Source organism: Myotis davidii, unplaced genomic scaffold (genome assembly GCF_000327345.1).
Source record: "Myotis davidii unplaced genomic scaffold, ASM32734v1 scaffold453, whole genome shotgun sequence".
NCBI classification, from domain to species: domain Eukaryota; kingdom Metazoa; phylum Chordata; class Mammalia; order Chiroptera; family Vespertilionidae; genus Myotis; species Myotis davidii.
The window spans coordinates 1,475,697-1,489,780 of NW_006285234.1; the positions used below are offsets into that span (position 1 = coordinate 1,475,697).

Below are 14,084 nucleotides of genomic sequence, written 5' to 3' on the forward strand. Positions count from 1 at the left end.
GCTGATTTACGGAAATGATGAATACTGGGTTGGGAGCCCAGGTTTGGAATGGGGCAATGTTTGCTGCAGCCACATTAGGTTTGAGATACAATGAAACACCCAAGTAGAGATTTCAAATAGGGGTTGAATATATGAGTCTAGACAAAACTATGGTTTCCAATATGGTAGCCACTAGAAACATGCAGCTATTTAAATTCAATTTAAGTTAAATAAAATAAAGTTCAGTTCCTCTGTCATACTAGCCCAGTGATGGCGAACCTATGACACGTGTGTCAAAGATGACACGCGAGCTCATTTTTTTGGTGGATTTTTCTTTGTTAAATGGCATTTAAATATATAAAATAAATATCAAAAATCTAAGTCTTTGTTTTACTATGGTTGCAAATATCAAAAAATTTCTATATGTGACACGGCACCAGAGTTAAGTTAGGGTTTTTCAAAATGCTGACACGCCGAGCTCAAAATGTTCGCCATCACTGTACTAGCCACATTCCAAGCGCTCAGTAGACACACGTGACAAGTGACTACTCTATTGGGCAGCACAGATAAGAACATGCCCATCATTGCAGGGAGTTCTGTTGCACAGTGATGGTCTAGAGCCGTGGCCCAGGGTCACAAAGCATTTCTCTCTGGAATAACGCATCCTCATTGGGTGGCTCTGGTCCCGGAGGCTGGTGTCCCTGGGTCATTCACGACATTGATGTCATTCACACTGGCTCCTTCTCTTCCTCTCTGCTTGCCCGCACCAGATGGTGTGCTCAGTGATGTCCCTGACCTGTGGCCATGTCAGAGAGGGCTCTGACCACCCAGAAGGACACTTGTCCTGCGTTTGTTCAAGGACATCATTCCCTGGACCCGAGGCTTATTACAGTGACAAGTATAAACATGGGGTTGAATGAGGATCAAACATGGGGATAGGCCAGGGGTGGGGAACCTTTGTTCTGCCAAGGACCATTTGGATATTTATAACATCATTCGCTTAATATAATTCACTTAATATAAATTTATGTTGCTGTGAAAAAAGCTCTTAGATTTATTGAATTTCCAGTCCCATCTGCCATTGCCTTGGCAGGGCCAGACCAAGTGACCTCTGACCACCCGGAAGGACACTTGTCCTGGGTTTGTTCAAGGACATCATTCCCTGGAGCCAATGCTTTTTACAGTGACAAGTATAAACATGGGGTTGAATGAGGATCAAACATGGGGATAGGCCAGGAGTGGGGAACCTTTGTTCTGCCAAGGACCATTTAGATATTTATAACATCATTCGCTTAATATAATTCACTGAATATAAATTTATGTGGCAATGAAATAAAGCTCCTAGATTTATTGAATTTTGAGTCCCGCCTGCAGTGCCTTGTCAGGGCCAGACCAAATGATTTTGTGGGCTGGACATTCCCAACCCCTGCTCTTGGCAAAAGCTCACAGGAGACACCAGTTTTAGGGCTAACTGTGTAGACTTGGCTAGTTTAAGAAATGGGCAATGGGTGTGGAAGTTTGTCAGGTTAAATAAGAGTGGAAAGCAAGGCACAGGCTTAGAGTCCAGCCGTTTTGTCTTCTAGAACTAACCATGCACTGAGGCCAGCCAGTCAACCGCTATGAGCAGAAACACCCCCAACTATTTCTTTTTCAATCCTCACCTGATGATTTTTAAATTTTTATTGCTTTGACAGAGTGCGGGGGGGGGGTGGAACATCAATGTTAGAGAGAACCCTTGATCAACCTCCCGTACATGCCTTGACTGGGGATTGAACCCACAACCTGGGTATGTGCCCTGACTGGGAATCAAACCTGTTACATTTCAGTGTGCAGACGACACTCCAACCAACTGAGCCACTGGCCAGGGCTCCATCCTCAACTATTCTTTTAAAAAATAAATTTTATTGATTTTTTACAGAGAGGAAGGGAGAGAGATAGAGAGTTAGAAACATCGATGAGAGAGAAACATCGATCAGCCGCCTCCTGCACATCTCCCACTGGGGATGTGCCCGCAACCAAGGTACATGCCCTTGACCGGAATCGAACCCGGGACTCTTCAGTCCGCAGGCCGACGCTCTATCCACTGACCCAAACCGGTTTTGGCCATCCTCAACTATTAATGGGAGAAAATTCCATGTCTTGGCAGGGGGAGGGAAAATTGATTGAATCCATGTTTCTGAATCAGTATTAGTAGGTGTAGGACAGGTTGTCTTTGTTGTTATTATTGTTTTTGTTATTGTTTTTGAGTATATAGTCATTTGTCATTTTGTAAACAATGATGAGAACAATCATTTTTCTTTTTTAAGTTATGAGAGTATAAAAGGAAAATTTAGGAATACTGTTTCTGGAATAGTGGCATATGAGGTCATTTGTCAATCAGTGGTCTTGTTTTTCCTTTAAAGAACAACAAAAATACAGTATTTTGAGGGTAATTCTTCCAAATTGGAGTGTTATGTGATCGACCTGAAATGTGTTTTATTATGAAGGCTGGGTCAGGGAAGAGACCATCTATTTGAGGTGGCTTAAGTGTCCTTTCCTATGGATAGCACATTCCATAAGCCTACCTGTAGTGCCTTGAGGTCTAAGTCCTGAGAGACCACTATCTGGAAATGCCCCATCGATTCTACAAAAGGATCAATCCTGAGGAACTCGTTTCCTGCATGCTGCGGGGGCTGCTCATCAGCATTGAAACTCTGGTCCAGTCCCTCCTATCACTGCATTGCCAGGTGGGACAGGAAGGCAGGACCCAGGAGGTGAGCCCCAGAGAGCTCCCCGTGTCCACCAGACCAAGCCCAGGTCACCCCCCAACCCGGGGCTCCCAGATGGGATTGACTGCTCAGGCTACTCCAAATCCCAGAGTCAGGCATTCATTGGAAAAAAAGCCATGTGTCCCCTTGGCCCCTGGTGGCCTCCTGGAAATGGTGCCCTCATGTGAGGTTAGAGCAGTGGCTCTCAGCCTTCCTAATGCCGCGACCCTTTCATACAGTTCCTGGTGTTGTGGTGACCCCCAATTTCATTGTTACAAACTGAACATAATTAAAGCACAGTGATTAATCACAAAAACAATATGTAATTATATATGTGTTTTCCGATGGTCTTAGGCGACCCGAAGGGGTCGCGACCCACAGGTTGAGAACCGCTGGGTTAGAGGCTGGAGAAGAAAGGACTGGTGTGGATGCAGATGGCCGGTCCATGGCAGGATCTGAGAGAGAATCACATCAACAGTCTGAAACCGTGTGGTCACACTCTGGCGAGTTTTGAGTAATAATGTATTTTCAATCGACCGGCCCCCTTTTCTGCTGTCCGGGATCCCCCACCTCTGCTGGCTTCTACTTCTGGTGACAAGTTGCTGGTGATGTCATCCAGGGGGGCTCATTTCATGAGTCGAAGCAATGTCAGTTCCAAGGCAAACCGGGGTCAGGGCCCCAAGACTGGCCTTCTTGTCCTGCTCCCGGATCCCCTGGGTGGGAGAGGGTGGTCACGCTTTGCCTCTCTTCTTCCGGCCACGATACTGGGATGGAGGTTGGCGGAGCTAGGAGCCTTGTAGCGACGGTGGGCAGGTGAGGAGTGGCTGTGCTTTGGGGACTCTGTGGCTTGTCAGTTGCCGCATATGGCTTTTGTCTTTTGGTTTTGCGCACAGGGTTTATTTTAAATGTTTTAAGGATAGGATAGAGTTACATCATAATTATAAAAATTACTTACAGAATTATGCATGTGGCTCGCGAGCTGCAGTTTGCCGACCACGGGGATAGGCCACAGGACCTGGCTGGGCCTGGCTTCTGATTTGGACCTCGTCAGGCAGCAGGCGGCTTATTGGAAACGGAAGCAAGCAGCTTTGCTGTCTTCATTGAACCCCAAATTCCTGGCTGCGGAAAACAGCCAGCTCTGAGGAGTTTGCTCCGTGGGGGCCTCAGCGGTGGGCTTCACACAGAGGCTTCTGGCCAAGGAAGGTTCTAGGGGCAGCTATGGCTCCAGCACCATCCTCTTCCTGCTCCTTCCCACCTGCCCAGGTCCTGTGCCACCCAGGCGTCGGGGACACCCAGAGTCCCCGCCTTCCTCTGGGCCACCATGGCTGGGGGCAGCTGGACACGGGGCCTGGGGCACCATCTCATTTCAGAAAAGGGGTTTTCAGGCCAAACCCAGGCTTCGGCATAAAAGGCCATCTGTCCATCCCTCGGTGCCCAGCCCTGGCTCTCCCAAACAACATTACACTGCCTCCTTTCACCGCCTCTGTGGTCCGCTTGTTTGTTTGCCTTGCAGAGTGCAGGCTCTCTGTTGTTCTTCTCTTTTCTCTCCCCCTCATGTACCCTCCAAGCAAGCCCTCTGTGGGGACACAGGGTGTGGGCACTGGAGGGGGGCTGGGGTCTAAGGCAGAGTCCAGGCCTGGGGCTTGGAGTACCTGGTGGTCCTCCAGAGGGGGCGGCGGAGGGCGCAGGAGGTCTCAGCAGGGACAGCACTGGAAGGCGCTTCCTGTCTGGCTCTCCCAGCCATCATCTGAGAGTCCTTGAATCAGTGACTTGGTCCCCCGTGCCTCAGTTTCCCCATCTGTGGGACCCCTCAGGGAGAATTGTGTTGATATCATTGAGATGCCAGGGTGATAATGACACTCACCAGGGAGGTGGCACTTTGTCCCAGGAGCCACATGGCTGGAGCCAGGGGGTACAAAGTAGGCCAGGAGGCTAAAGAGGGTTGCGGTTTGCCTGACGCCCCTCCGCCCCCAGTTCAGCCTGCCTCCCACACACATGGGGAAAACTGGGGAGGAACTTCTCAGGCCCTGCAGAAGGGGGACAAGGCCACCTTGGCTCCAGGTCAGGAGATAGTGGGCTGGGGAGGGGGTCCTGGATGCCCCCCTTCAGGAGCTGCCTCTGCAGGCCTGGTAGGATGGCTGTGCTGATGAGCAGGCCCCAGTTTCTGACACCCCTCAGCCTCTGAGGAGAGGAAATCCTGTCTCCACGTCTCCCTGGACGCCTCCCATGGCTGAATTCCTTCTCCCTCTGTGGCCCTGTCTTAATCCCCGGGGAGACTGGGTCAGGCCTGGGTTAGTTGGTAGGGCTGCCATAACAAAGAGCCCCTAATTGGGTAGCTTAGGCATCAGAAATGTGTGCCACTGTCTGGAGGTGAGAAGTCTGAGACGAAGGTGTAGGCAGGGTTGGTTCCTCTGGGCTGCGAACCAGGATCTCTTCCAGGCCTCTCCCCTCCCTCCCCGCTCCTTGGGCTGCTCTGCTAGAAATCCCTGGCGTTTCTTGGCTTGTGGCTGCATCACCAACCTCTGTCTTCATCTTCACATGCCTTCTCTGTGTGTCTGTGTCTACATGTCCCCTTTTTATACAGACACCAGTCACACTGGGTTAGGGCCCATCCTCATGCCCTCGTCTAACCAATTACATCGACAATGACCCTATTTCCAAACGAGGTCACGGCATGAGGTTCGAGGTCTAGGACTTCCACAGATGGATTTGGAGGGGAGGCCTCTTCACTGGGAACTGAGACCCTGGAGGTAACTTCTTTGGAGCATGGCCTGGTCTCCACTGCGATTCCTTCCCCTTCGTGGATTTTGTCTCCTTTCCGGACACCCCAGGGGACGAGACCCAGTAAAACCAGCAGCCGCCACCCACTTCTGCTCCCTGGCCCCCTGCTTGTCTTGAAGCCAATCCTCTCCGCTAGACTGGAGGGAGGAGGAGGTCTGGGGTCCCCCTTCATTGGACCTTGCTGGGGCTCTGGTCCCCCTGGTACAGGCCTGTCTCCCCCCACCCCCACCCCCCAAGCGTCTGGGTACAGCTGACCCTGCAGCCTGGCTGGCCCATGTGGGTGCAGTCCGGGATTCCATCTTTGTTTCTCTATACCAACACCTCTAGAGAAAAAGTACTGTGTGGTTTTGTTTGTTTTTGTTTCTTGGTGCCTCATGCGTTAAGGAAAATGAATGTGAGCATCTCTCCTTGTGGAGAGGAAGACTATGCCTACATGTTTGCTATGCAAACAAAATGGGTCCACATTAGGCACCACGCCCCACTTGCCTCACTCATTGGTGTCACCCGCCCAACCTCTGGGGACAGAGCAGGAACTTGGGGTGCCCCTGCCAGAGAGAAGCGCCTTCTCGTTCCAAGAGGATGATCCTCGGGCGCAGCATGTTGGTAATGGAGCTTGGCCGGAAGCTTTGTCCTGAACTGCAGCGTCTAAGACTAGACCCTGACCTTGGACTCTTCCCTTGACTCAGGCGGCCCTGAGTGACAGGGGTGTTCCGTGGACTGGCTGGACCTCAGGGAGCCGGCGGGGAACAGCTCCTGGGTGCTCTGAGTTTGGGTGTGAGGGTGCTGAACGCAGTGTGAGAGAGGCGTGTGGGGGCCGGAGCCAGGAGAAGGGGCGGTGGTGTTAGCAGAGCCATCTCCACGAGAGGAGAGCAGGGCCTTGGCTCATCTGAGAGGAAATAATACCACGTGACCAGCCAGGCGCTGGCATTGTGCAGGAGAGGCCACAGTTGGCGTTCCTGTCTCTCTGGCTTGTCTCCCTGCGGCTTGGGCTGTGGCTGGGGTGGGGATGGGGGTGCCTAAGGAGATCAGCATGCCTTCCTCGCTGCCCCCACCTCGTGGCCCAGCATGTCTGGTGGTTCTCAGTGCTGAATGGGCAGCGCCTGCTTCCCAACCTCCCTCTCTCTCCTGGTACACGCAGGCATCGGCAGCTCTCTTCTGGCCTGTCCTGCCCACACTTTGGGGTCCTCTCTGGGGCTGGGTCCCCAGAGGTTAAACAGGCCACCATCTGCTCCTTAATCATAATTCAGCAAGTATTTGAGTGCTGATCTTGTGCAGCTCCTGGGGACCTCTCAGGGGGCCTCTGCCCTCACGGAGCTGCTATTCCAGCTTGGGAGACACTCCCAGCGAAATGCGTAAGATGCTTTCAGCCTGAGCGCTATCCTCCTAGAGACTCACCACAGTCCTCCAAACAGCTTCAGGCCAGACCACGCAAGGGCTCTGAGCCAAGTCCCAGCCTTGCTTCCCAGAGTGGAAGGGCCAGAGGGGCCAGGGGTCTTCATCTCTGTTTTTTCATTTTTGTTGTTTTTGTTTTGTTTTGTTTTTTGCCCCAGAACAAGCTTCTGTAGAGGTTGAGAACCCTCTAAGACAGTGGTTCTCAACCTTCTGGCCCTTTAAATACAGTCCCTCATGTTGTGACCCAACCATAAAATTATTTTCATTGCTACTTCATAACTGTAATGTTGCTTCTGTTATGAATTGTAATGTAAATATCTGATATGCAGGATGGTCTTAGGAGACCCCTGTGAAAGGGTCGTTTGACCGCCAAAGGGGTCACGAACCAAAGGTTGAGAAGCGCTGCTCTAAGAAAACTGCCGCCTGACACAGGTGGGTTGGACACCCCACCTGCACCCACACCCATGAACACTTGGGCTGGCCATTCCTGTGAAAGCCAGTGTGTCTGACCACAGGAGTATTCACTTCCCTCACCACGTGAGACTTATTCATCTGAAGGCATCACCCGGATTGATTCTCAAATACTGGAAAAGAGCACACGTCGTCTTCGCTTTCTGATACTTTCTGGGTTTTAAAGCTCCCTGTGGCTTGCTTCCAGGGTCAGGAGAGTCTTTTAAATAATGCATTGTGGAAGTTTCCAAGAAACTCTTTTCCAAGTTTAAAGTTGGAGTAGTACCCTGGTTCCCAGGAATGACCTTTACACACGTCTGATTCATGCATGGTGTTTGCTTGTGGAATTCAAGGGTGAGCCTGGCTCAACTATAAAATAAACACTGGGGTGTAGAGGCCTGGAAAACGTGGCCCAGATCCTGCGACTTCCAGGAGGACTTGGTTCCTGAGACGCCAGGTCCAGAGATGAGCAGCCCCTGAGTGGGAATGGGAGACCTTCTTCAGGAGGGTCTTTGTCCCGTTTGCATGGGGGGAGGGTGGTTGGGCCTTTGGAAAGCTCACAACTAGACGCAAGAAAAATAGTCAATGGAAGATGCGTCAGAGGACACTTCCTGGTACCTGCTAATGGCAGCACGGGCGTGCTGCCTGCTCTGGCTCTCCTTGAAGTCTCCTCCTGCACTGGAGGTGTGTGCAATCATATGACGAACAGCCTGGGCTTCTGCCAGGGCGGGGTGTAGTCCCCATGAGGCCACCCCAAAAGCACCTTGTTTATATGGTCAGTCTGGGGATTTATTTGCCAAAAGGCTGTCACCCATGACATTACTGCCTGGTGGCTCCAGGACTTTTAAATTGTGATTAAACCGGGGCAGCAGCAGGAGGGAGGAGAAGGACGGGAGAAAGTGACCCCGACTTGCCTCTCTTCCTCCCCTCTGTTCCTCGGGGGGCAGAGCCCCAATGGTGTTGGTCCACAAATACACAAAAATGTTTGTGTGAGAATGTTTACTTGCACATGGTTCATTACAGAGGGGAAATGAAACAGCCTAAGTGTTCATCAATAGGGGATTGGTGTCCAGTCGGCAAAGGTCAGTGGTTAACTTCTGGACCAGAAGGTCACGGTTTGATTCCCAGGCAGGGCACATGCCCAGGTTTCGATCCCCAGTTGGGGGCGTGCAGGAGACAGCCTATTAATGATTCTCTCTCATCATTGATGTTTTTTTCTCTCTCTCTCTCCCTCTCCCTTCCTCTCTGAAATAAATGAACATATATTTAAAAAAAATATTTTTAAAAAGCAAGTGACAACTGTCTTGAGAGCATCCCTGACTGCTCTGTGCTGGGAATGGCAGCCTGCGAGCCGCCCCCCGTCCTCCACGTATGTCCCTCACACCGCCTGGAAACTTTCCAGTTGAAGGAAAAAAACCTCAAAAGTATTGTTTCCATTTTTTAGCCAACATCTCTCTGCTAAGCTGGATTTTTACTCATTTTTAAAGTAAAACCTTAGAACTGGAACAAAGGGAACGTTTGATCTACTTTCTGTTACCCCTAGATTAGAGATGAAAGATGCGCCAGAGAACTCCAACCACCTGGAACCAAAAATAAACAATTATGTACAACTTAGAGTCACAGAAGAAAATGTTAGAGTGTAATTCTTTTACATTAATATTTTTAAGTAGAATCTTTTAAAAAATAAAATGTCAATGTAGGGTTGCCAACTGCCCTTCCTTGGGAAGGACCAACTTTTACTCTGAAAGTATGCGTTTCCTACCTATTTGGTATTAAAATTCCCTTTTATTTTTTTTAATCCTCACCCTAAGACATTTTTCACTGATGTTGAGAGAGAGACAGACAGACAGACATCAACAGGTTGCTTCCTATACACCCCCCAACCAGGGATCGAACCCAAAACTTAGGTATGTGCCCTACCACAAATCAAACCCACAACCTTTCATTGTACAGGACAGCCCTCCAACCAAACGAGCCACACTGGCCAGGGTGAAATTTCCTTTCTTTCATGAAATGCTGCTGATGGTAATTAGGAAATATTTTTATTTGGCAAAATAAAATGCCTGCAATCGCGTATCAGTCTAACGTACTTTTCGTCCTGCTCATGCCTGTTCTGGGGACTCGGCCAAAGGGCACTGAGAATATATGGCCCAAATTATTGGAATTTTGACCCTTGTTCCTGGACACTGTCCTCTCCAGCCCAGAGGGATGTTCTAAGTCGGCGTGTTCAGTATCCTGGGCCACCACTCTCCTCTAAGCAAAAGCGCCCACCCATTTGTTTTCTATTTCCAAGAAGGGCCAAGCGCCAGCCGCCCAGCCCACAGCACTGCAGGAGTCGCTGGCTATCACTGAAACATGGTCCACTCGGGGAAAATGAATGGAGCATTTCATAGCATCAGGAGCCCCTTCTAGGCACCTGGGAAAAGGACACAGTGGTTTCCCACCCTATTGGAATCCGTAATGCCATTGGACAAACGGGATAACTACCCAAACGTCCAAAGATGACAAGAGGCAGGAAATCATAAACACCAACTGTCGCCATGAGACACGTGGAGAGTATGATTTTCTGGAAGTTGGAAAATAAAGAGATGTGTCTGGCCAGCAGCGCTCGGGAAGAAGTGCACAGTGGTCGAGAGAATATTCTGGAGTCTAAGCTCTCACTAGCTATGGCTCTGCCCCAGGCGTAGGTCTCCTCATCTCTCAAGGGTAATAATCTTGCCTCCTTCAGACAGTTGTTCTGAAGATTAAAGGGCTGGATGCAGAGTAAGCATCCGTGAATATTGGGGATGTGCCCAAAACCGCTGTCATCATCCTGGACAGGGTGACATCTGAGAAGGGAAATAAATGCAAGGCATGTTTAGAAGGTGGAAAACCTTGGCTGCTGGCTAGAGGGAAATGTTGCAGTTAATCCAAAGGCTTAACAGGAAAGGCGTTTGGAAATGCAGGGGAAAGACTTTACATAGAGGAGGCTACAGGGAGCCGGGCTTCCTGTCCCTGCAAACCCCCCTTGCTGATCCCATTTCTCAGGCTTTCTCTGCTTCCCAGGGGCCACTGCCTCCCGTTCATCACCATCTGGGTGTCCCAATCTTCCTCGCACATCTTTTGTGGCCCTCCTGGGAGCAGGCCCTCCAGGGGCACACAGCAGCAGCCGTCCATGAAGTAAGCTTCAGCTGGCCATGTGCTAAGAGAGCCAATGGGAGCTCAGTTCCCATGGCCTGAAATGTGGCCTTTCATGGAAGGGAGGCGCGCCCATCTAGCACTGGTCCCATCACACCCGCTGGTCACACCTGCTTTGGAAGAGGAACGTGGACCACCCACTGTGCTTAGAGACCCTGGTATGTCCTAACAGAGTCTTGGGGAAAAGCAGATGGCAGAGGGTGGGGGTCTCGGCTGCCCACAAATATGTACAGTCCTGCAGATGAGGGAGAAAGTGCCTGTGTGGTCCTAGAGCAGTGGTTCTCAACCTTCCTAATGCCGCGACCCTTTAATACGGTTCCTCATGTTGTGGTCACCCCCAGCCATAAAATTATTTTCGTTGCTACTTCATCACTGTAATTTTGCTGCTGTTATGAATCATAATGTAAATATCTGATATACAGGATGTATTTTCATTGTTTCAAATTGAACATAATTAAAGCCTAGTGATTAATCACAAAAACAATATGTAATTATATATGTGTTTTCTGATGGTCTTAGGCGACCCCTGTGAAAGGGTCATTCGACCCCCAAAGGGGACGCGACCCACAGGTTGAGAACCGCTGTCCTAGAGGGAAAGAACCAGGAGTGGTCCCTGGAAACCCGAGGCCGCCAGCCGAGCCAAGGACTAATGCTCTCAGAAAACAGACTGGAGGGAGCGGATGAGTGGGCTGCACGGATGGGTGCTGTGCCCCGTGCCAGAGGCGACCACCTTTTCTGCTGCTTCCAGGGATTTGTTTAGGTGGATGTACCCCAAACAGCTCTGTGTCTGCCACTCAGGGGTGTCTGGAAAGTGTAGCACAGACAAAACCATGAAAAGATAAGGCACGTGAGGACCCCTTCCCTGCAAGCCCCAAAGTGAGCCTTCTGCCTTATTGAGATGGTGGAGTTACAGTAAGTGGGGTTGTGGGCACAGAAGGGTTGGATCACCCAACTTAAGAAAGGGGAAAATAACTATTCAGAAGGGAAGGAGAATCAAGAACTCAGTGATTGGGGGCACCCTGGGGTATTTTGAGGGTGGGACAGAACTAGAAGTGGCAGGATTATTATAAGACATTTATTTTGGACGCTGAGGTAGTTTCATTGTATGATATGCTATAAAGTTCACTCTTCTTTGTCCTTAAGAGATCATCAGAGATACTTTTTTTAAAGAATGCAATTATTAGCACAGGGACACAGACGAAAAATACTGAGATAGCCCTGGCCAATGTTGCAAAGTGGTTAGAGCGTCATCCCAAGAACTGAAGGGTCTCGGTTTGATTCCTAGTCAAGGGCACGTACCTGGGTTGCAGGTCCACTCCCTGCCCCTGACTGGGGCATGCTCAGGAGGCAACCAGTAGATGTGTCTTCATCACCCCCCTGCTTCTTCCTCCCTCCCTACTACTCTCTGAAAAGCAATGAAAAAAATATTCTCAGGTGAGGATTAAAAGTAAAAATAATACCAGACCAAGGCAAGACCATGCAAGCTGCCTTGATTTGGGTTACTGATGAGTTTCCCTAGAAAATGCCAGTATCACTGTCACCATCAGGTTCTCTTGGTTCATCTGGAAGCAAAAATATAAGAATCATGACAATAGATACCCCAACTGGCTGCTCCTGGGTTCTTGCCGATATTCAGCTTCCAGGGCCTCGTCCATGGCCATCAGCACCACGGTGTCCTTCAGTCACAGGGACTCAGAGGGCAGGCCCCCAGCAAATGGTCTCCCCACCCTTCCTGCGACGAAGCATGAGTTTTAGCTACGTGCCAGCCTGCCCTCTCCAGCCTCACCCGGTGACATCAGAGCCAGCTGGGACCATGTGATTTTCCTAGCGCATTCTATTACCTTCTGACTTTGCCTCTTCGCCGCTGCGATTTAACCTTGAGCCCATTTGGGCTCTCCTCCGCCAGTTTTGCCGTGTGTGGCTACTGACCCACACATGGGAGTTCCTGGAGGGGCCGTCTCCCTCGCTCTCGGCTGCCTCTCTTTCCTGTGGGCACATGGACCTAGCTGGCCCAGCCTGTGACCCATGGGCTCTGTGGCATTACCAGGGAGGGTAGTCACTGGGCGTGGCACAGTGAGCCTGCCGGTGATTTCCTGTGACTCCCTCTGCCTGACACCTGCCATGGACAGGAGGAAGGCTGGCAGGGACCTTCTTGCCCAGAACACTCCCACTAATCGCTCATTTTCCTACAGTCTCTCTGCTGCTGCTCCCCACCCCCACCTCCACACCCGGATCTTTCTGCCTCTTGTTTTTGCAGAAAAAAATTTTTTTTAAGGAGAAGAAAAATGTAGAGAATAATACCACGCACATCATTGTCTACCTGTGTTCAAAATGTTCTCAATACTATCCTTGGTCTCCGTCCACCCTGCCCCACCGTAGGCTCTCCCCACTCCTGGCTGCCTGAACGTGGGGCAGCTGAGCTCTCTGCCCTCACCCACTGTGAGTCATCACCTAATCACCGCGTCCCTCCTCTCCCCAGGGTTCCGTGGAGAACGGGGCTGCAGTCTCTGCGGACACGCAGAAGACAGACCCAGCGATGGAGCCAAAGCTCAAAGTGGTAGACTGGGACAAGGTAACTGGCACAAGATGGGGTGGAATGGTGATCGGGGGCTCCCATGGTCGAGGTGAGGGTGTGTGGAGCCAAAGACTGTAGTTATTTGTGACGCTTGCCCAGAAAGATGAGGCCGGGAAGCAGATGCCCACTGTGTACAAGCATCGCCTGGGTAGCACGTGTGACCAAGGCTGTCACGGGCACAGGAGAACTGTGCACGAGGAGGTTTGTGCAGAGCCAAGCCCAAGCACCCATGGGAGGGTCCCCATGGACCCCTGACACCGGGAAGGGCACAGTGCAGGGTCAGCCGGCCCAGACAGCCAGCTTGACCGGTGCCCAGGCAGAGCTGCCCAGGCACCAGCAGTCACTCGCAAGGGTCACCGGGGGACCTGCTGGGGCGGCGGGGGCAGAGTGAACTATCTGCGGTGTTCGTCTGCAGAGCCCGACACCAAACCTCCCTTGGTGTTCAGAGGCCAGCATCTCGGGGGCCCCCTTTGTTGGTCCCAGGTGGAAGGAACCTCTCTATGTGGCGGGCAGGGGGAGAAGGAGCGTGGCCTGGGGGGCCTGCAGGGAACCAGATGTAGGAGCCATTTCCCTCCAGCCTAGGTCATAGGACTGACCCAATGTCATTTTGCCATTTCTTCCTGGAAAAGACACAAGTGGGTTACCCATACGTGTCCCTGCCTGTGTTGGACCCCAGGTGAGAGACAAGCAGGACAGGCCCCTGAGCCAGGCAGCTCACAGTCTGGTGGGAGGACAGACCCTCCCCGACCCTGTCAACAGTTAGCACAACTTGGGGAGTTTCGAGAAGCATCCCCAAGGGACACAGGTGAGCAGAGAAAGGGCGGGGCCTCCGGAAAGCTTATTGTTTGCCGGGGATGGTGTCTGTCGCAGGGGAATTGCATCGCCTTTGAGGGAGCCGTCAGCCCACAGCAAGGACATGCGTGTGTGCTCTGTGGGAAGGGCTGGGACAGGTTGTTCCATGCCCATCCCCTTCCAGGGGCCTG

At 51.3% G+C, this 14,084-nt stretch overlaps 1 protein-coding gene across 1 annotated transcript in view; it reads left to right on the forward strand.

Annotated features, from left to right (window-relative positions):
• Positions 1-14,084, forward strand: part of FA2H (fatty acid 2-hydroxylase) — a gene marked incomplete at its 5' end in the record, with an annotated part of 47,327 nt that overhangs the window by 15,570 nt on the left and 17,673 nt on the right. The window contains one exon of the mRNA XM_006755822.2: positions 13,006-13,098. Coding sequence (XP_006755885.1) covers positions 13,006-13,098 — 93 coding nt within the window. The remainder of the gene's footprint in view (positions 1-13,005; positions 13,099-14,084) is intronic.